We start from the raw sequence: 23,698 nt of genomic DNA, 5'->3' as shown, positions 1-23,698 counted from the left end.
TGGCTAACTGGTGTGATGAAGCTAGGTTGGCTCAAACATATCGTTGTGTGTTTGTTTACCTTGACACTTTGGTCACTTGAACAAGTCGCCATTCGCCTGCCGTGGAAATCATACGACACGTCGTGTATGAGATCTTTATGATCCGCCGCGATGCTCCGCGCCACGAACATGGTGTTGTTCTGTACTTCTGACAACTATTAAAGAAACTAACTTCAGAACCTTCAACCTGCAGCCGATTCCGAACACCGAGGAGGTATATCTGCAGAGCTGCACCGAGGAGGGTATATCTGCAGAGCTGAACCGAGGAGGTATATCTGCAGAGCTGCACCGAGGAGGGTATATCTGCAGAGCTGCACCGAGGAGGGTATATCTGCAGAGCTGCACCGAGGAGGTATATCTGCAGAGCCGAACACCGAGGAGGGTATATCTGCAGAGCCGAACACCGAGGAGGTATATCTGCAGAGCCGAACACCGAGGAGGGTATATCTGCAGAGCCGAACACCGAGGAGGTATATCTGCAGAGCTGAACACCGAGGAGGTATATCTGCAGCGCTGCACCGAGGAGGGTATATCTGCAGAGCTGCACCAAGGAGGTATATCTGCAGAGCTGAACACAGAGGAGGGTATATCTGCAGAGCCGAACACCGAGGAGGTATATCTGCAGAGCTGCACCGAGGAGGTATATCTGCAGAGCCGAACACCGAGGAGGGTATATCTGCAGAGCCGAACACAGAGGAGGTATATCTGCAGAGCTGCACAGAGGAGGGTATATCTGCAGAGCTGCACCGAGGAGGTATATCTGCAGAGCTGAACACCGAGGAGGGTATATCTGCAGAGCTGCACCGAGGAGGTATATCTGCAGAGCTGAACACCGAGGAGGGTATATCTGCAGAGCTGCACCGAGGAGGTATATCTGCAGAGCTGAACACCGAGGAGGTATATCTGCAGAGCTGCACCGAGGAGGTATATCTGCAGAGCTGCACCGAGGAGGTATATCTGCAGAGCTGCACCGAGGAGGTATATCTGCAGAGCTGCACCGAGGAGGGTATATATGCAGAGCTGCACCGAGGAGGTATATCTGCAGAGCTGCACACCGAGGAGGGTATATCTGCAGAGCCGAACACCGAGGAGGGTATATCTGCAGAGCTGCACACCGAGGAGGTATATCTGCAGAGCTGCACCGAGGAGGGTATATCTGCAGAGCCGAACACCGAGGAGGTATATCTGCAGAGCTGCACCGAGGAGGTATATCTGCAGAGCCGAACACCGAGGAGGTATATATGCAGAGCTGCACACCGAGGAGGTATATCTGCAGAGCTGCACCGAGGAGGGTATATCTGCAGAGCTGCACACCGAGGAGGTATATCTGCAGAGCTGCACCGAGGAGGGTATATCTGCAGAGCTGCACACCGAGGAGGTATATCTGCAGAGCTGCACACCGAGGAGGTATATCTGCAGAGCTGCACACCGAGGAGGTATATCTGCAGAGCTGCACCGAGGAGGGTATATCTGCAGAGCTGCACACCGAGGAGGTATATCTGCAGAGCTGCACCGAGGAGGGTATATCTGCAGAGCTGCACCGAGGAGGATATATCTGCAGAGCTGCACCGAGGATTGATTGATTGATTGAATTGATTGATTGATTGATTGATTGATTGATTGAAAACTTTATTAACAGATTGCAGAATGGGTACAGTACAGTACAGCTCAATACATACAATTGTTAAGGGGATGCAGACCAGAGAAAGACTTTCGTCTTGTTTACATCAGGGTCCCCCATTTTCAATTCATCGTAACATATATGACATACAGATAGACAGTACTGCTACATCTATACATTTATGACATACCAGATTTGCAATTACAGTACTGTTTGTGATACAAAAAGAGTCCAGAAAAAAAAGAGTATATACATTTGACGTAGAAACTGTACATTGGATTGGGTAGGTGGGGGTGCGGGGGGGACTGTACATTGGAGGTGGGGGGGGGGGGGTTGGGTAGGAGGGGTGGGTGGGGGACACTGTACAACTGTACAAACAAAACTGTACATTGGATTATTGACAAGACCATACTTGGTAATTTACTGTACATTGGAGGGGGTTGTGTTCGGACATTTACAGGGGCCAGTTTCGAGTTGCAGTCTCCCTTAGGTGTTTTTTGAGAGTGTTTTTGAAAGTGGGTAGTGATCCACATTCCTTTACAGCTTTGGGTAGGGCGTTCCACATTGATGTGGCATAATTGCGAAACGTGTTTAGTCCCTTGTTTGAGCCGAATCTGGGTTTAACATGATTTGTGGAGCTCCCTCTGGTGTTGTGATCGTGGTATTCACTGACCTTTGGGACGTATTTTGTCATGTACATGGGTACCTTGGTCGTGTAGTGTATCTTGTAGACCAGGCCCATTGCAAGTTGCTGTACTCTGTTGTCTACTCTAAGCCATCCTAGGTTGTCAAAGTGGGCAGGGGTGAGGTGGGTTCTAGGAGTAAGGTCAAGCAGTAGTCTGACCAGTTTGTTTTGAGATGTTTGTAATTTTGTTTTTAGCGCCTTTGAGGTGCTTTGGTACCATGAGGTGCAAGCATAGTCGTAGTACCCTTGAATGAGTGCTCCTGCCAGAGTCTTCAGGGTATTCTTGTTTACCAGTGAGGAGATCCGGTACAAGAATCGAGTTCGTTGGTTGACTTTTTTTATTATTATTACAGGAGGTATATCTGCAGAGCTGCACAGAGGAGGGTATATCTGCAGAGCTGCACCGAGGAGGGTATATCTGCAGAGCTGCACCGAGGAGGTATATCTGCAGAGCTGCACTGAGGAGGGTATATCTGCAGAGCTGCACCGAGGAAGGTATATCTGCAGAGCTGAACACCGAGGAGGTATATCTGCAGAGCTGAACACCGAGGAGGGTATATCTGCAGAGCTGCACCAAGGAGGGTATATCTGCAGAGCTGCACCGAGGAGGTATATCTGCAGAGCTGAACACCGAGGAGGGTATATCTGCAGAGTTGCACCGAGGAGGGTATATCTGCAGAGCTGCACCGAGGAGGTATATCTGCAGAGCTGCACCGAGGAGGGTATATCTGCAGAGCTGCACCGAGGAGGGTATATCTGCAGAGCTGAACACCGAGGAGGGTATATCTGCAGAGCTGAACACCGAGTAGGTATATCTGCAGAGCTGCACCGAGGAGGGTATATCTGCAGAGCTGAACACCGAGGAGGTATATCTGCAGAGCTGCACCGAGGAGGGTATATCTGCAGAGCTGAACACCGAGGAGGTATATCTCCTGATGAATTGAAAATGGGGGACCCTGATGTAAACAAGACGAAAGTCTTTCTCTGGTCTGCATCCCCTTAACAATTGGGTGTATTGAGCTGTACTGTATTGTACCCATTCTGCAATCTGTTAATAAAGTTTTCAATCAATCAATACACTGAGGAGGGTATATCTACAGAGCCGCTGAGCTACACTGAGGAGGGCATATCTGCAGAGCCGCTGAGCTACACTGAGGAGGGTATATTGTTGTGTATGTGTATCACAACGGTGTTCACGGGCCTTTAAGATGGCACAGTAATGTTACGACAGTGCTGTGAAATACCATAAAGTGTTGTGGTAACAAGAGTTGGTATGGTGTGTTGTTGCACTGGTGGAGCATGCAATAAAACATCTAAGCGTTACGTCGCAGTCCGGTACGTTTTTGGATACATAATATTGGCGACGAGGATGGGATCATGGATTCCCTACTTTCATCTCTCTCTCCGTTCCTCGCCCTGCCTGGCGAGCCACCAGTTCCGTGGATTCACTGGCTGGAAGCGTTTAATACGTTCATAATAGCCGTCGGGCTCGCCGACGCTAATGCTGCTAGGAAGAGAGCCCTGCTCCACAAAACGTCATGCTCCGGCGAATCGTCTTCCGTCAGCAACGTCAGCAGGCGGGTGAGTCGGTCCACCACTATGTAGCTGACCTACGGGGGCTGGCTAGTCTCTGTAAGTTTGGATTGCTGGAAGATGAACTGATACGGGATCAGCTAGCTGAACATACTAATAATAACCCAAAGCTCAGAGATAAGCTATTAATGATGCCAGATGAATTGACATTGACAAAGGCTGTTAATATTGCTTTCCATCTTGAGTCAGCAGCAGGCTTGGCAGCACAGCTAGCACCCTGTAATGTTTTCCCCAAACCTCTGATGTTGACTCAAACAGTGGCGCCGTCCGGGGAGTTTCCCGAACCGGTTTTCCCGGAGGACAGCCTGGAGGTAAATTTCGCTGCACGCCGGGGTACGGCCGCGTCAACAGCACGCCGGGCCGTGTGTGGAAATTGTGGCTCCTCATCACACCCCAGCCGGGCTCCAGTTTGCCCTGCCAGGGGACAGAGGTGTCAACGCTGTGGCAGGCAGAACCATTTTTCCCGGGTCTGCCGCTCTGCTCCCGGCGCTGATAGCACGCCGCCACGCTCGCCACGTCCACCTACGCCGACAACCATCCATTCAGTGGACGCCACCTCTCGTGCATTTAAATGGCGCACGGTGGAACTGGACGGGGTGGTTCTCCCACTCCTGCTGGATACGGGGGCCTCCAAGTCACTGTTTAGTGGGTTGGGCTGCCTCACTGCGTTTCACCACCAGCCTCTCCTCACCCCGGAGGTGCGTTCGGTGATCCAGCCGCTGCGCCGCCTGCCCCTCGCCCTACGTGACGACGTCGCCGCCGAGCTGCAGAAGGACCCGCTGCCCACAGTGGAGGAACTGGCGGCACAGTTTAACGGCTCATCAGTCTTCACCAAACTGGACCTTCGCCAGGGCTACCTGCAGGTTCCACTGCATCCTGACAGTCGCAGCCTTACAGCTTTCGTGACGCATGCCGGAGTGTTTAGGTATACCCGCATGCCTTTTGGCCTCAGCTCGGCCCCCAGCTGTTTTAAAAAAATAATGGCCACCATCTTCGCCGGCATCCCGGGCGTGGTCGTTTTTTTGGATGACATAGTGGTCCATGGTGCAACATCAGCCATCCACGACGAGCGCCTGGCGAGGGTGCTGGACGTCCTGTCCGGTCACAACCTCACGCTGAATGGGGACAAGTGCACCTTCTCTGTCCCAGTCATCGAGTTTGTCTGCTGATGGCCTCAGCCCGCTCCAGTCTAACGTGGAGGCCGTGCTGCGCCTGCCTGAGCCGTCCGGCCCAGCGCAGCTCTCGTCGTTTCTAGGGATGACAGCCTACTACCTGCGCTTCCTTCCCCAATACTCCGCAACCACCACCCCGCTTCGGAGGCTCCTGAAACAGGACGCGGTCTGGGAGTGGACCTCAGCCTGCTCTATCACCGTTCGCCAACTTAAAACGCAGCTCACCTCACCACCGGTGCTTGCATTCTCCGATCTGGCGAGCCCGATGTTTGTCACCTGTGATGCGTCCAATACGGCGATCGGGGCTGCGCTGTCTCAGGTCCAGCGGGGCATGGAGCGCCCAGTGGCGTTTGCCTCCCGAACTCTCTGTGTAGGACCCAGGCCTAGAACTGCGCCCTGAGAGGGAGGTTTGCCCTGAATGGGAGGTTTGAAGGGTCAAAGTGGGTATAAAACAGGAGGGAAGACTGTCAAGTTTTAAACTGTGGAGACCAAACAGAGAAGGTAAAGATGACTTTGAACTGTTGAACAGTAATCCAGAACAATTTTATTGCCCTGTAAAAAAAAAATTTGATCTATTCTATTCTAATATTTTATTGCACTGCACTATTGCACTATTTTATCTTACTCTTTTTATTATTGTCTATTTAAAACCGAATCAAACCATAAACAAGGTGGCCTGTTGGGATGTTAGATCCTAATGTAAAAAAAAAAACTGTGATTTTATATGTCTGCACTTTATGTGCTCATTCTATGCCAGTCTTTGTTCTGTTGTGAAGCACTTTGAGCTGCAGTTTCTGTATGAAAGGTGCTATACTAATAAAGTTTATTATTATTATTATTATTATTATTATTATTATTATTATTATTATTATTATTATTATTATTATTATTATTATTATTATTATTATTATTATTATTATTATTATTATTATTATTATTATTATTATTATTATTATTATTATTATTATTATTATTATTATATAATATGTTAGGGGAAAATAATACGAGTAGGGGTAGTGTAACAAGTGCCTTGTTGCCTTGTATAGATAATTACACCCCATCACAAAATACACTTTAATACATAACACTAATACTCCTAAACGTTTTATTTTATTGATTTGAGTTGATTTCATTCCTTTCGTTTTGTTTTATTGCACTTTTGGGAGTTAAGGCTTTTATTTTGAAATCGACACACTTACTTTTCCGGTCCTCCGGGACACGTATCTTGCCTGCTTTCTGGTGGTGAGCTCGTCCCACCTGGAACTCCGTGAGGTGAGCACTAATTATTATGTTCAGTGAAAGACTTCGGTCTAAAAGTTGTTAAATATTGTATGTTACATTCCTAAAACTGTGAAACGAGTTTGTAATGTAACTACTGTTGTTAATATGTACCTGTGCAGTTGTTTTGTGGGAGGTTTGACTGGGTAAAATGCACTTTAATAGCATGTAGGAAGTTTGCACACACGTGCACTGTTAACATGGAGTTCAAGTTTCAAGTTTCAAGTTTCTTTAATAGTTGTCATACAGAAGTACAGAATACTTTTGTACAAAATGCTTCTTACTGTTGCGCTCCAGAGACTGTGCATGACAAGGTAAGTATGAAATAAAAACATAGTAAAAATTAGAAGTAAAAAAAGAGGTCACAGTGTTCAGTTTAGACATATGTACAATGTTCGTAGACGTAGTTACCATACAATATACAATACTGTGCAGTGTACTAATATACAATACTATATAGTGCAAGGCATAAATGGACGAGGTGCAGTTTAGGTACAATTCACAGTAGGTGTACGAGTTGTAGTGCAAATCCTTTGTCAATAAATATAAAGTGTAAGTGTGTTTGTGTGATCTAAAGTGTGGAGAGTGGGTGCTGCAGTGTGTTGTTGTTTGAGTGAGTGTGTGCGTGTGGGTGTGTGTGCTGTGTGCATTTGATGGTTGTTGCATAGTGATTATTGTTCGTTTAGCGATTATTGTTCGTTTAGCAGCCTGATGGCCTGGGGATAGAAGCTCCTTCTGAGTCTTTCTGTGCTCGCCATAAGACTCCGGTATCGCCTGCCTGACGGCAGCAGTTCAAAGAGGCAGTTGTTCGGGTGGCTCGAGTCCTTAATAATTCTCTTAGCCTTCCCCTTGCACCGCTTGTTGTAAATGTTCTGGAGGGTGGGAAGCCCCCCTCTAATTGTGCGTTCGGCTGAGCGTGTCACTCTTTGTAGTCTGCTACGGTCTTGTGCAGTGCTATTCCCAAACCAGGAGGTGATGTTGCCGGTCAGGATGCTCTCTATTGTACATGAGTAGAAGTTCCTAAGGATCTTCTGACTGACTTGGAACTTCCTTAGGCGCCTGAGGAAGTAGAGGCGTTGTCGTGCCTTCTTCACAACACTGTCAATGTGTGTGGTCCATGTCAAGTCCTCGGATATGTGGGCTCCGAGGTACTTGAAACTGTTCACTCTCTCAACTGGTGCCCCGTCGATGCTGAGGGGGCTGTAGTCCTTGACCCCCGACCTCCTGAAGTCCACAATCATCTCTTTTGTTTTGCTGACGTTCAGGGAGAGGCAGTTCTCCTGACACCACTGTGACAGGTTCTCTACCTCTTCCAGGTAGGCCCTTTCGTCGTTGGCAGAGATCAGGCCCACCACTACTGTGTCATCAGCAAATTTGATGATGGTGTTGTTGTTCCGCTGTGCTACGCAGTCATGTGTGTACAGGGAGTAGAGGAGGGGGCTCAGAACACAGCCCTGGGGGGCCCCTATGTTGAGCGTGATGGATGAGGAGGTGCAGTTGCCGGCTCTTACCACCTGGGGTCTGCCCGTCAGGAAGTCCAGGACCCACTGGCACAGGTCATAGTTCAAGCCCAGGTCCCTGAGCTTGGCTATGAGTTTGGAGGGGACTATGGTATTGAATGCTGAGCTGTAGTCGATGAACAGCATTCTCACATAGTTCCCCTGCCTCTTGTCCAGATGTGATGCTGCTGTGTGCAGCACATGGGCTATGGCGTCCTCCGTGGACCTGTTGGGGCGATATGCAAATTGCAGAGGGTCCAGGTTGATGGGGAGGGAGGAACAGATGTAGCCCTTCACTAGCTTCTCAAAGCACTTCATGGCTATGGAGGTGAGGGCTACAGGGCGGTAGTCGTTGAGGCAAGCGGGCGTAGATTTTTTGGGTACAGGGATGATGGTGGACTTCTTCAGACAGGTGGGGATGACGGCCTGTTCCAAGGACAGGTTGAAGATGTCAGTGAATACCGGGGCCAGTTGGTCGGCACAGACTTTTAGGACGCGGCCGGGGATGCCGTCCGGTCCTGCTGCCTTCCTGATATCCACTTTTTTAAAGATCCGTCTCACCTCATGCTCTGTTACCCTGAACACTGAGTCTCCATCAGCAGACCCCCCCCCCCCCATTGCCGTGGTTTGTAGGCTGGTGTTGTTATTCACAGCCTCAAACCTCGCATAGAAGGAGTTGAGATCATTTGCTAAGGAGATGTCACTGTTCAGTTTGAGGGGGGTTCCTTTGTAGTCTGTCATTGTTCTGAGGCCCTGCCACATGCCTCTAGAGTCAGCCTGTTCAAACTGAAGTTCAACTTTATCCCTGTAACGCCGTTTTGCCTCTATTACTGCTCTCCTGACGTTGTATCTTGCCATCTTGTGTTCTTCCATGTTGCCTGTCACCAGCCCGGTGTTGTATGCTGATGTGCGCACTTTCAGAGCCTCACGGACGGATTTGTCTACCCAGGGCTTTTGATTTGGGTAGATATTAATTTTGGTGGAGGGGATTATTACTTCTACCTGAGTACAGACATAGTCAATCACCGTTTCGGTGTATTCGTTAATATTGGCTGTGTTATCACGGAATACACTCCATTCTGTGCTTCCCAGCACTGCTTGGAGTGACTCCACTGACGTCACGGCCCAACGCTTAACCTCTCGCGAGACCACCGGCGTTCGCTTGAGACTCTGTCTGTACTTCGGCAAAAGAAAGATGGCGGCGTGATCGCTTTTACCGAATGGACTAAGAGCCTGTGACTTGTACCCATTCTTAAATTGCGAGTATACATGGTCTAATATGTTCTCGCCTCTGGTGGGACAGGTCACATGCTGATAGAAATTCGGCAGCACCGTTTTAAGACGCGCGCTGTTGAAATCCCCCAAGACCAAAATGGCAGCGTCAACATTAGCTGCTTGGAGTTTGTTTACCTCGTCGTGAAGTTTTGAAAGTGCGACCCCAGTGTTCGCGTGTGGTGGAATGTACACTCCGATGAGGATGATGGACGTTAACTCTCTTGGGAGGAAGAAGGGTCGACATTTTATCGTGATAAACTCCAGGTCTGGGGAGCAGTGGTTAGACATTTCCTTTGTGTTGCCTACATCGCACCACTCCTTGTTTATCATGAAGGCAATGCCGCCTCCTTTCTTCTTTAATGACTCTTCTGCCGTCCGGTCTTTGCGGAGAACGAAGAAATGGTCTGCCGGTTCTATTGCGTGGTTCGGGACATCTGGACTCAGCCAAGTTTCTGTGAAACAGAGGACGTTACAATCCCGAATGTCCCTCTGGAATTGGATCCTTGCTCTGATGTCGTCCAATTTGTTTCCTATCGATTGCACATTGGCCAACAATATGCTGGGCAATGTGGTTCTGTGTCGTTTGGACCTCAGTCTGTTCCGGACCCCGGCTCTCTTTCCTCGTCTTCGCGGCGGCTTCTTGGCGTCTTGGCCATGGCCGGCATAACAAAGGATCTCGGCGGGCCATTTCTGCTGTTCAGCGATCCGATCCAGAGAGCAATCCAAACGGTAAGTTTTTCTTAATCCAATGTCAATGATTGACTGACGGTCATACACATATAATGCACCAACAGTTGGTGCAAATAAAACTCCTAATACTATAAAAATTAACAAAATAAAGCACAGTCTCGTCGGAGCGATCAGAAAGGCAGCCATCAGAGCGGCGCCAGTTAATGCAGTCACGTCTTTTCTCAACCATAGCTCGTGCTGCAGATGTCGATGTGTTCCTAATGCTGCTGCATATTGTTGCCTTTGTAACCTAACAGGTATGTGTGTACAGTAGCTCCCATGTGTCCGTTTTGTATTCAATTGTGTATATTTTTCCAATGTAATTGTATATTAAAATGTGTCATTCTTATGAGCCAGTTCCACCTGGAGGTCCGTGGACTCACGTGCTGCAGTGCAGATGACTATTCCTAATGCTGGTGCATTGTGTTGCATTGTAACCTAACAGGAGGGAAATAAAGTCCGTCAACAGTCATCCATGTCTGTCGTCCTTAACACAACGCCGTCAGAGAGTACACTATGGTACACCCTACTACACCGGTCACACGTGGTGCCGTTTGACCTCGGACAACGGACAACGCTCGCCTGTCCACCGGGGACGCTGTCTGCACGCCGCTTCTTCATTCAACTGGCTGTGCTGAGTACAACGTCGAACGTTAACGTGTGCGCATAGGATAAGCGCATATGTGATATTGGTTGTTTTTGTTTGATAATAATATGCTATTGATTGTAATTGTAAATATTATTGTAATGATACAGTAATTGGAGACTACACTAGTTGTACAAGACCATTGTATTTTTTTTTCTTTTTCTTTCATCTGTTATGTATTGTGAATAGATAGCCTATGGTCTAATGTTCAAAGTTTGAGCAGTAACAAGTGTTGCTATCTAACACATGCCCACTGTAAATATAATTAGGAACTAATTTGTTTATATGGTTGGCTGGTAATGAGATATATATATATATATTATAATTTCCCCCCCCCCATCTGTTCTGGTAAATTGTGAATGGATAGCCATACAGTAGCCTACATGTATTCGTGTGTAGTCTAGTGTTTAAAGTCTGAGCAGTAACAAGCGGCCATTTAACACATTCACACATACTTTTCTTTTGTTTATAGCCCTCTAAAGCATTTTTATTTTTATTCTTGAACATGTCTGAAGAAGTACCACCAGATCTGGAGATGGTGGGTTTGATGCCTGTATATGGCAGGGGTCAGTCAGCTCTTATGTGTGGGAGGGGAAGACCTGTGGAACTGAGTCAGTCTACAGTTCGCCAGTCAGTGTTTGAAGCAGTGGGGCCAGTGGCCACATCTACTCCAATCACGCATGATGCAGCCCCGCAACTCGCTAGGTCAGAGGATTTAGGCAGCCTCGTCACAGACCTTGCCATACAGATAGGAGAACAAATTGCATCTACTCTGCATGCCATGCACCAGACCAGTTATCAGCCCCAGGTCCCCGTCCCTGAGCCCAAGGTCCCCGCACCCCAACCACAATGTTTTTCTGGGTGTGCAGACATGTCAAGGATGAAAGTAATAGTGCAGGCGGAGACTAAACCACCTCCGTTCTTCAGAGGTGATCGCACTGAGCCAGTCTCCATACATGAGTGGGAAGACATGATGCTAGTGTATCTGTCTAGAGCGAGTTGTAAAACCGACAGAGAATTGTGTGATCTAGTGATGGGCAGGTTGACTGGTAAAGCTAGAGACATAGTGAAGGTGTCACTGCGTAGCCGGCCTGAGTTGTCTGCCAATATGACCCCTGCAGCTGTGTTTGACATTTTAAAGCGTAACTTCAGCGAGCTGACATACTCCAGTATGCCCATGGCCGACTTCTATGCCATGGTTCCCAGGCCTAGTGAGGGAGTGATGGATTACTGGGTCCGGCTGAATAAAGCAATCGATGTTGCAGATGAGTGTCTACGTCGCCGGGGTCGGTGTGTTGATGATGCGAGCGCCGAGGTCGTGATGATGTTGATCACGCACTGCCCAGATCCCAGTCTAGCTATGTCCTTCCAGCTGAAGCCTGTGGAGCAGTGGACTGCAGCTGAGGTCCAGGAGCGTCTAGATGGTTACCAGAGAGACCAAAGGAGATCCAGTTCACGGGCACAGCAGATTAACATCTCGGCATGCAGTCAGAGCCCCATGGCTGGTGGCCCATCCCCTCCTGTCCTGTATGGTGGGGCCCAGCAGTCTTCTGTTGTTGTGCAGTCACAGCAGCCTCCCTCCTTTGGCTCTTCTCATGAACAGCTTGGTGAGCCCCACAGGGTCTTAGCCGCAGCGCAGGCCCTCAGCCCTCCTACACCCATCTTAATGACTCCTGCCCCGGCATGTCCCCCCTCTGTAGACCCTGGCCTTCATCAGGTGGTTGACTTGTTAGACCGTGTGCTCTCACTGTGTTCGGCCTCGCTGGCCCCAGCAGTACAGGCTCAGCCTGGTCAGCCGTCTCGCTCCCACATCCAGCCAAGTAATGGGCAGACGTACCACTCACGCAACCAGGCCAGACCGAGTCAGCAGAGTTACTCGCGCAACCAGGCCAGACCGAGTCAGCAGGGTTATTCGCGCAACCAGGCCAGACCGAATCAGCAGAGTTACCCGCACAACCAGCACGACCCATGCGAAGTGTGTCAAGACAGCAGGCATAACACTTATCAACACTGTATGCTCTATCGGCTGTGCCACCGCTGTTTCCGCCCTGGTCACTATGAGGACTCATGCCCTGGCATCTCCCAGCCATCAGCTGGATCAGCATCTCCCTCCAACAGACCCGCTCAGACCCATCCTGTCAATGCTGCCCCTTTAAACTAGCCAGCCCATGCAATGAGAGGGATAGTATGGGCAAAGTGAATGAAACCCTCGAGAGAGAACCAGACTTAGAAGCCATCTATGTAAACAGCTGCAGATTACTTCCAGAAAACGAAACAGCCATCTTTGTTGGGTCACAGAGAGTGAACGGAGCTAGTGAACTGTTTTATGCTCCAGTGTTAGTCAGTGACAAGTACACATTGAGTGGGATGTTGGATTCTGGTAGTATGTCATGCACGCTCAGTGAGGAGGGTGAACAAAAGTTACAAACCGCTGGTGTTCTCCCTCGTGTCCAGCCGGCACCTGTGAATGTGGTGCTGGTTGGTTGTGGTGGCTTGACTACTCGACCAAAGTGTGTCTATGATTTGGAGATTGAAGTTTGTGGGTCAAAGGTTGTGGTTCCTACGTTGGTTGTGCCAGGTCAGAGAGACGAGTTTATAATTGGCACTAATGTAATCAAGTCCGTTCTCCAAAGGCTGAAGTCGACTGAAAAGTACTGGGAGCTTGTGTCCTGCAGAAACAGAGACCCTGAGTGTGAGAAGTTCCTTGAGCTCTTAAGCTGCACCTCCCGCTGGTCGGGCCCAGACCCGCCCGGGGTGATAGGCACAGTGAAGCTATGCCAGGCGGTTACCCTCCTCCCTCAGCAGGAGTATCTAGTGTGGGGGAAGCTACCAGCCAGTGCACATGTGTCTCCTGGGAGTACAGTCATTGTGGAGCCCACCTCAGCGAGGTCGGCCCCTCGCAACATCATAGTGGGGAGAGTGGTGACTCCCATGTGGGGCGACCGCTGGGTCCCCATGAAGGTCTTGAACCCGACACAGAGCCCCATCACACTCCGTCGTAATGCCAAACTGGCTGATGTCTCACCTTGTCTTGCTGTTGAAGATCTGTCCATCACTCAGGGCCTGTGTCAGCAGCAGTCTGGTGTCTCCAGCTCCTCCGCCTCTCCTGGCTCTTCGTTAGATGCTGAGCAGATGTTGGCCGACTGTGGACTGGAGGACGTGAACATCAAGTCATGTGATGTGTCTCCTGATGGGAAGAAGAGGCTAGCTGACCTACTGGTGACGTATCAAGATGTCTTCTCCAAGGACAAGCTGGACTGTGGAAAGGTCAAAGACTTTGTGCACCGTATCCACCTCTCGGACGACCGTCCGTTCCGCCTGCCCTTTAGGCGTGTCCCCCCAGCTGACTATCACAAACTGAGAGAGGTGTTGACTGAGATGGAGGTGAAGGGGATAATCTCCAAGTCGATGAGCGAGTATGCCTCACCTCTGGTCATGGTGTGGAAGAAGAATGGAGACCTCAGGATCTGTACGGATTTCCGCTGGCTCAACGCAAAGACCGTCAAAGATGCTCATCCGTTGCCCCATCAGTCCGACTGCCTTGCTGCCCTTGGTGGGAACGCTTTCTTTAGCACCATGGATCTGACCTCAGGGTTCTACAACGTCCCTCTCCATGTGTCTGACCGGCGGTACACTGCCTTCACAACACCACTGGGCTTGTACGAGTACAACAGACTCCCGCAAGGCCTGTGCAACAGTCCGGCATCTTTCATGCGTATGATGCTCGGCATCTTTGGCGACCTCAACTACTCCAGCCTCTTGTGCTACTTGGACGACCTGCTGGTGTTTGCGCCGTCTGAGGAGGAGGCGTTGAAGCGATTGGAGGTGGTCTTCTGCAGACTCAGAGTGAACAACCTCAAGCTCTCACAGAAGAAATGTAACTTCTTACAGAGGTCGGTCAGGTTCCTGGGTCATGTGGTCGATGCCAGTGGAGTCTCTGTCGACCAAGAGAAGGTCTCCGTCATCTCTGGCTTCCAGAGAGAGGATCTGATGGAGTCGGATGGCCGCACTCCCGCTCCGAAGAGAGTGAGATCCTTCCTCGGCATGGTGTTGTATTACCAAAATTTCATACATGGCTGCTCCAGTATAGCCAAGCCCCTCTTTGCCTTGACAGCTGGCCAGAAGATAAAAGGGAAGACCAGTGCTGGTCGTACGAGAGCCGGTACGTTCCGGAAGCTGACTCCTGAGGACTGGACTCCCGCCTGTGAGACTGCGTTTGAGGAGCTCAAGAGGGCGCTCGTCGAATGTGTAGTGCTGGCTCACCCAGACTTTGAGAGGCCGTTCATCCTCTCCACTGACGCGTCGTTGGACGGTATTGGAGCAGTGCTCTCTCAAGTCCCTGTCGGGGAGGAAAAGGCCAGACCAATCGCCTTTGCGAGCAAGTCGCTCAGCCGCAGTCAAGCGAACTATCCTGCCCACAGACTGGAGTTCCTGGCCCTCAAATGGTCAGTGTGTGACAAATTCAGTCACTGGCTCAAGGGTCACAAGTTCACTGTGTGGACTGATAATAATCCACTCACGTACATCATGACCAAGCCTAAACTTGACGCATGCGAGCAGCGCTGGGTGTCCAAGCTGGCCCCTTACTGCTTCGACATCAAGCATGTGCCTGGGAGGCTGAATACAGTGGCCGATGCGCTGAGCAGAGATCCCTTCGTGAGGCCGCTCAGCCGGCGTCTCTTGACCGAGCCTTACTCCGCTCTTCTGGAGCAGGTGTGTGATGTGGAGAACAGGGGGGTGCAGGATATCTTCCGTCTGACATGCCAGCCCCAAGCTCTAGTGACCCCTTCTGGATGTGCGGTTGCTGATGTGTCCATGTCGGCGGATGAGACCTCCACGGTGCTTTCCTCCCAGGAAGACTGGGACTCTGCGCCAAGACACAGGGCAGTATCTATGGCGGGTCACCTGTCCACTGTTGTCACTGCCGACCACGACGCAGTCTCCTCCTTGTCGTTGGCCGATCTGCAGGCCCGCCATCGAAAAGACGCCACCGTCTCCAGAGTCATCTTTTACGTTGAAAGGGGCCGCAGACCCTCCAGACGCGAGCGCTGCTATGAAGATCAGCCCGCCTTGAGGATGCTGAAGCAGTGGGAGAGGCTCGCTATGCAGAACGGCATATTGTACAGGGTTACGAAGGACCACATGACCAGGCACAAGAGGTTCCAGTATGTTCTGCCTGAGTCCTTGAAGTCGGAGGCGCTGTCTGGAGTGCATGACTTGGCTGGTCACCAAGGTCAACCTAGGACGCTGTCTCTCGTACGTCAGCGTTTCTACTGGTATGACATGGAGAAGGATGTGCGGGGCCATGTGAGGAACTGTCCCAGATGCGTACTCAGCAAGACTCCAGAGCCGGCGGCCAGAGCCCCTCTGGAGAGCATAATAACCTCTGCACCACTGGAGCTGGTGTGCATCGACTTCTGGTCAGCTGAAGATAAGAACAACAAGTCTGTGGATGTTCTGGTCATAACTGACCACTTTACAAAGCTGGCCCACGCCTTCCCCTGCAAAGACCAAACCGCGAAGAAGGTTGCTAAAAAGCTGTGGGACAACTATTTCTGTGTGTATGGCTTCCCACAGCGCCTGCATTCGGACCAAGGAGCGAACTTCCAGAGTGAGTTGATGGCGGAGCTGCTGGAGTTAGCAGGGGTCACGCAGTCCCGGACCACTCCGTATCACCCTATGGGGAATGGTGGCACTGAGAGATTCAATCGGACCCTGGGTGGAATGCTGCGCTCCCTGCCATCGGAGTCTAAGCACAGATGGCCCCAGATGGTCCAGAGCCTGACCTTCGCCTACAATTGTACACAGCATGAGACGACTGGCTTTGCCCCCTTTTACCTGATGTTCGGGAGGGTCCCGCGTCTGCCAGTTGATCTGCTGTTTAAGAATGTGCTCCAGGACGAGGTGGTCTGTGACTATGATGCCTATGTGAAGTCCCTGGCGGCCGATCTCCAGTCTGCTATGCTGTTGGCCCAGAGGCACACCTCAGTGGAACAGGGGCATCAGGCTGACCAGTACAACAAAAAGATGAAGGGCTTGCCCCTCTCGGTGGGTGATCGGGTCCTGGTGGCGAACAAGGGCGCCAGAGGGAAGCGGAAGCTGGCGGACAAATGGGAGCCGGACGTCTACACCGTCATCGCTTCCAGACCACAGTGCCACATATATCGGATCAGAGACCGGACTGGGCGGGAGAAGACAGTCCACAGAAACCTCCTGCTTCAGGTCAACTTCCTCCCCTTGGACGGGTCATTTGATGATGAGGGTCTGGCCGTGGACAGCGACACCTGTGCGCCTGGTGAAGCCTCCCTCTCAGTCATGCCTGGAGCTAGCGCCTCAGACGCGGACGGTGTGGCGGCAGAGCCTTCCATGGGAGATGGACCTGATGGGGGTCGCACCGCATCATGGGTGCAAGAGGGAGCCTCCCTCTCAGTCATGCCTGAAGCTAGCGCCTCAGACGTGGACAGTGTGGCAGCAGAGCCTTCCATGGGAGATGGACCTGATGGGGATCGCACCGCATCATGGGTGCAAGAGCAGTCTTCAGTGGAGAGTGAGGATGACGGGCTGCGTCCGTATTCCCCCCAGGGGATGTCCCCTGCTCTGAGTGAGCTTCCAGTGGCAAGTGCCGCCAGTCCCCCACTGTTGCTTGCTCCACCGAGTTCCCCCCCTGCTGTAGTCCAGTATGAGGACAGTGTTGTGTCCACACAACCAGGGCGTACTCCTGAGCTAATGAGTGTCAGTGTGCCTGGTCAGAGCCAGGGTCCACAGACCACTGAACACTACACGTCCAGGTTCGGTAGGGTCATCAAGCCAGTCTTTCGGCTGATAGAGACAATGGTCCAACTTGAGAGTATGATGGGCTTCGAGCCACAAGCCTCTATCAAACGTGTGTGAGGTTAGCTGCAGTGTTGTGTATAGCGCTTACAGCCTGATACAGTGTCCTTTGTGGTGATAAGGAGTAACAGTTTTATTTATGTGTATGTGCCCTCGTCATGGTATGGTCAAGTGTAGCTGGATGGTGTATAAGGCACCGTCGTTATCCCTGGAGGTATGGTGGGAGTTGGCCACTCCTGGTGCCCTCCTGGCCTTTTATTAGGTGACAGGTATCGTTGGATTGTTCCGCAGTGTGTGGTTCTCATAGTAAGCTTGTGACTAGTGTGACACGAGGTAGGCACAGTTTTTTTTCTTCGATGTAGGTGTAATTCTGTGGGGTGAATGTAACAAGTGCCTTGTTGCCTTGTATAGATAATTACACCCCATCACAAAATACACTTTAATACATAACACTAATACTCCTAAACGTTTTATTTTATTGATTTGAGTTGATTTCATTCCTTTCGTTTTGTTTTATTGCACTTTTGGGAGTTAAGGCTTTTATTTTGAAATCGACACACTTACTTTTCCGGTCCTCCGGGACACGTATCTTGCCTGCTTTCTGGTGGTGAGCTCGTCCCACCTGGAACTCCGTGAGGTGAGCACTAATTATTATGTTCAGTGAAAGACTTCGGTCTAAAAGTTGTTAAATATTGTATGTTACATTCCTAAAACTGTGAAACGAGTTTGTAATGTAACTACTGTTGTTAATATGTACCTGTGCAGTTGTTTTGTGGGAGGTTTGACTGGGTAAAATGCACTTTAATAGCATGTAGGAAGTTTGCACACACGTGCACTGTTAACATGGAGTTAATGCAGTCACGTCTTTTCTCAACCATAGCTCGTGCTGCAGATGTCGATGTGTTCCTAATGCTGCTGCATATTGTTGCCTTTGTAACCTAACAGGTATGTGTGTACAGTAGCTCCCATGTGTCCGTTTTGTATTCAATTGTGTATATTTTTCCAATGTAATTGTATATTAAAATGTGTCATTCTTATGAGCCAGTTCCACCTGGAGGTCCGTGGACTCACGTGCTGCAGTGCAGATGACTATTCCTAATGCTGGTGCATTGTGTTGCATTGTAACCTAACAGGAGGGAAATAAAGTCCGTCAACAGTCATCCATGTCTGTCGTCCTTAACACAACGCCGTCAGAGAGTACACTATGGTACACCCTACTACACCGGTCACAGTAGCATTAGTTAGTTTACTTCCTGTAAACAAACAAACACACACACACAAACACACACACACGCACGCACGCACGCACGCACGCGCACGCACACACACACACACACACACTCCAAATTGTGTATAGTATGTTGTATTGTGTATTTTAAATATACCCCCTAGTGGTAAACTATTATATTGTATATCTGCCACCTCATGAATGTACAGCCAGTACCCGACTAGAGAGAGTCCAGAGTGTTGCAGCAGGAAGTCAGGATGTGGGGAACCTAAAAGCTGGCATAACCTGTATCGCCATCTAGTGCTCAGCAGGCAGAGCTGCATCATATGTGTAGCAAATGCCAACTGTCAGCCACAGTTTAGAAGACTGGTCCCATTCTACTCAATGCACTGAACGTTTCCATACTTGGCACCAATGTGCGTTCACTTCACGTGCTACACAGTGACGTTACGAGCGACCCTTCCTTCTTTTATAGCTTCCTTGGTAGCCACCAGTAGTTCCTCGAAGGACACCGATTGGTCAGAACCACTGTGGTTCAGGCACAAGTGCGTAACTTTAAGCCTGACCGGATGGATTGTCATGTGATCTTTGTGATCGCGTGAAGCCTGCGGACATGTATCATCTTGTCGATTTATTTTTTGCCATTGTTATTCTTGTGTTGTTATTCCTGTCATGCTATTATTCTCATGAAAGCAGTGTTGAGATGTGGTCACAGGTGACGTCCCAGTGTCTTGGAGTCAGTGAGTGTCTTGGTCTTGGAGTCAGTGAGTGTCTTGGAGTCAGTGAGTGTCTTGGTGTCTTGGAGTCAGTGAGTGTCTTGGTGTCGGAGTCAGTGGCCTCTTGGTTGTGGACCCCGGCTGTGGCCTCAGGCTCTGGACAGTGTCTGCTGGCGTCTTATCGGAGGTTTACACTGAACAACACAGACGTACGCTGAACTGGCCTAGAGTAAACTAAATGTGTTCTCCGCAGTTCATTGGCTCCTCATTCCTTTATTTCCATCACCATCATCATCATCATCATCATCATCACCATCATCATTATCAGGACTGTGTTAAAGGAACACATCATGGGAAATGCTTGCCGTCTTCTCCAGAGTCAGATAGAGACCAATTTCCTCTCTGTGCGTTCAGTAGAAGGGTATCCGGCTGCAAGCTACTGTCTGTAGCCTATTTTAGCAAATGAATGGAAGTGGATACGGACCAGCCAGTGTAGCTGTCGGCCAAAAACACCTCTGCTGGAGTTTCAAGCTATAGACTAGTGGTCCTGCTTCCATTCATTTGTGCTAAGCTACAGTAGGCAAGCTTACACTAGTAAAACACACACAACATGATTTAGTCTGTTCAGTGTTATAACAGATGTTTTAATGGGAAACAGAGGAACAGAACTATACCAGTAAGCCTGCGATGTTCTCCTTCAGCTCAGAACAGATAAGGGCTTTAAAGCAGGACATAGATAAACACATAGGAACGTCCACGGCTCTTGGCAGGAACGTTCAGCTTAAAGGGGCACTTAATTTAGTCTGACAGTTATTGAGAGTAAATGTGTTTGAATATGACCACCAGTGATGTCACCTGGGACGGGGACACTGAATCCTTGTGTTGTGTTAATTACAACTCCATGAAAATGATGTAGGTGGGAAAATAGTAACGCCTTGTCTTATCATTTTGTTGAGCTGTAAGTAACACAACACAAGGATTCAACGTCCCCGATGACATCACTGGTCATCGTTTCCACAGTTACAGACTTTGTTTTTTTGTAACACTTCATTGGACACAATAATAATGATTAAGTTTTGATTGATTGATTGAAAACTTTATTAACAGATTGCAGAATGGGTACAATACAGTACAGCTCAATACACACAATTGTTAAGGGGATGCAGACCAGAGAAAGACTTTCGTCTTGTTTACATCAGGGTCCCCCATTTTCAATTCATCAGGACATATATGACATACATGACATACAGATAGACAGTACTGCTATACATCTATACATTTATGACATATCAGATTTGTAAATACAGTACTGTTTGTGATACAAAAAGAGTCAAGAAAAAAAAAGTATATACATTTGACGTAGAAACTGTACATTGGATTGGGTAGGTGGGGGGGGGGGGGGCTGTACATTGGAGGTGGTTGGGTGGGTGGGTGGGGGGTGGGGGGGGGGGGGGGCTAATCTTTGTGACATATTAACTATCTGATCACTTATCCGGTTCAGGCTCCTAAATGGCTGTGAGCTCCCTCTGACAGCCTTTAGTTTTTTTTTTTTGATAATTTTTTTTTATTATTACTTAACATGAAAACAAGACAACACAATACAATAACCATAATAACAATACACAGAACTTCACAGGGAGATAACAGAACAATACTGACAGCCTTTAGTTAAAGGAACACGACAACATGGGAAATGCACTTCTAGTCACCAAGTCGGAGAAGAAGATAGACACCAACTTCCTCTCTGTGCGTTCAAGCTATCCTGCTGCAAGCTAGCCTAGCTTAGCACAAATTAATGGAGGCATGGTTCAGGGTCTAAGGCTCTGTGTCCATCATGGTGCAGCAGCATGGTTCAGGGTCTAAGGCTCTGTGTCCATCATGGTGCAGCAGCATGGTTCAGGGTCTAAGGCTCTGTGTCCATCATGGTGCAGCAGCATGGTTCAGGGTCTAAGGCTCTGTGTCCATCATGGTGCAGCAGCATGGTTCAGGGTCTAAGGCTCTGTGTCCATCATGGTGCAGCAGCATGGTTCAGGGTCTAAGGCTCTGTGTCCATCATGGTGCAGCATGGTTCAGGGTCTAAGGCTCTGTGTCCATCATGGTGCAGCAGCATGGTTCAGGGTCTAAGGCTCTGTGTCCATCATGGTGCAGCAGCATGGTTCAGGGTCTAAGGCTCTGTGTCCATCATGGTGCAGCAGCATGGTTCAGGGTCTAAGGCTCTGTGTCCATCATGGTGCAGCATGGTTCAGGGTCTAAGGCTCTGTGTCCATCATGGTGCAGCAGCATGGTTCAGGGTCTAAGGCTCTGTGTCCATCATGGTGCAGCAGCATGGTTCAGGGTCTAAGGCTCTGTGTCCATCATGGTGCAGCAGCATGGTTCAGGTGTCTAAGGCTCTGTGTCCATCATGGTGCAGCAGCATGGTTCAGGGTCTAAGGCTCTGTGTCCATCATGGTGCAGCAGCATGGTTCAGGGTCTAAGGCTCTGTGTCCATCATGGTGCAGCAGCATGGTTCAGGGTCTAAGGCTCTGTGTCCATCATGGTGCAGCAGCATGGTTCAGGGTCTAAGGCTCTGTGTCCATCATGGTGCAGCAGCATGGTTCAGGTGTCTAAGGCTCTGTGTCCATCATGGTGCAGCAGCATGGTTCAGGGTCTAAGGCTCTGTGTCCATCATGGTGCAGCAGCATGGTTCAGGGTCTAAGGCTCTGTGTCCCATCATGGTGCAGCAGCATGGTTCAGGGTCTAAGGCTCTGTGTCCATCATGGTGCAGCAGCATGGTTCAGGGTCTAAGGCTCTGTGTCCATCATGGTGCAGCAGCATGGTTCAGGGTCTAAGGCTCTGTGTCCATCATGGTGCAGCAGCATGGTTCAGGGTCTAAGGCTCTGTGTCCATCATGGTGCAGCAGCATGGTTCAGGGTCTAAGGCTCTGTGTCCATCATGGTGCAGCAGCATGGTTCAGGGTCTAAGGCTCTGTGTCCATCATGGTGCAGCAGCATGGTTCAGGGTCTAAGGCTCTGTGTCCATCATGGTGCAGCAGCATGGTTCAGGGTCTAAGGCTCTGTGTCCATCATGGTGCAGCAGCATGGTTCAGGGTCTAAGGCTCTGTGTCCATCATGGTGCAGCAGCATGGTTCAGGGTCTAAGGCTCTGTGTCCATCATGGTGCAGCATGGTTCAGGGTCTAAGGCTCTGTGTCCATCATGGTGCAGCAGCATGGTTCAGGGTCTAAGGCTCTGTGTCCATCATGGTGCAGCAGCATGGTTCAGGGTCTAAGGCTCTGTGTCCATCATGGTGCAGCAGCATGGTTCAGGTGTCTAAGGCTCTGTGTCCATCATGGTGCAGCAGCATGGTTCAGGGTCTAAGGCTCTGTGTCCATCATGGTGCAGCAGCATGGTTCAGGGTCTAAGGCTCTGTGTCCATCATGGTGCAGCAGCATGGTTCAGGGTCTAAGGCTCTGTGTCCATCATGGTGCAGCAGCATGGTTCAGGGTCTAAGGCTCTGTGTCCATCATGGTGCAGCAGCATGGTTCAGGGTCTAAGGCTCTGTGTCCATCATGGTGCAGCAGCATGGTTCAGGTGTCTAAGGCTCTGTGTCCATCATGGTGCAGCAGCATGGTTCAGGGTCTAAGGCTCTGTGTCCATCATGGTGCAGCAGCATGGTTCAGGGTCTAAGGCTCTGTGTCCATCATGGTGCAGCAGCATGGTTCAGGTGTCTTTGGTATCCACTGCATGTTGTTCAGGCACTGGAGTGTTAGTGTATGATGCCCCCACTGGAGTGTTAGTGTATGATGCCCCCACTGGAGTGTTAGTGTATGACGCCCCCACTGGAGTGTTAGTGTATGACGCCCCCACTGGAGTGTTAGTGTATGACGCCCCCACTGGAGTGACGCCCCCAGCTGGAGTGTTAGTGTATGATGCCCCCAGCTCATGGAATGAACTCCAACAGTCCTTAAAGATTGAGATTCTCCCCCGTTTTCTTTTTTGCAGAGTTTAAGATGTGGTATCTTCTGTTCAGTCGACGAGATGGTCAAATACCGTTGTAGGAAAAGAGAGTTCTGTATACTTCTAAGTTTAAGATGATGCTTTATTACAAAATAGGTTCAGTTGACAAAGGTTAAGTCACGATTGGCTCCAGTTCTCCTTCTAACACACACACACAATGTCAGGTCATCAATCAAAGTATCCGACAGAATGACATCCAAGTAGAAAGAGCAAGAGCAAAGAGGCCCTTTCTCTCTAAGAAACAGTCTTATATACTAGAATGTAATCCCTCCTCTTCTATACTGATGGCCTAATTAAAAATACTTCCCTAATCTTTTGTCCACTCAGGGCTCACATCCAGCATCACGTCATTTGCAGAAGCATTTTGTATAAAAGTATTCTGTACTTCTGTAT

The 23,698-nt window shown here is 49.6% G+C and overlaps 1 protein-coding gene across 3 annotated transcripts in view; it reads right to left on the bottom strand.

Annotated features, from left to right (window-relative positions):
• The window catches only part of seh1l (SEH1-like), a 66,356-nt gene that overhangs the window by 21,587 nt on the left and 21,071 nt on the right, over positions 1 to 23,698 (bottom strand). Inside the window, exon 1 of one of the 3 annotated variants that reach the window (XM_084338491.1) lies at positions 60 to 211. The exons of the other annotated variants lie outside the window; for them this stretch is intronic. Coding sequence (XP_084194617.1) covers positions 60 to 170 — 111 coding nt within the window. The 5' untranslated portion in view covers positions 171 to 211. Of the gene's footprint in view, positions 1 to 59; positions 212 to 23,698 lie in introns of those variants that run through there. 3 annotated transcript variants of the gene reach the window in all.

The sequence above is a fragment of the Notolepis coatsorum genome (genome assembly GCF_963971535.1).
Source record: "Notolepis coatsorum genome assembly, contig: SUPER_19_unloc_2, whole genome shotgun sequence".
Lineage (NCBI taxonomy): Eukaryota > Metazoa > Chordata > Actinopteri > Aulopiformes > Paralepididae > Notolepis > Notolepis coatsorum.
This window is presented reverse-complemented; position numbering and strand designations above follow the sequence as displayed.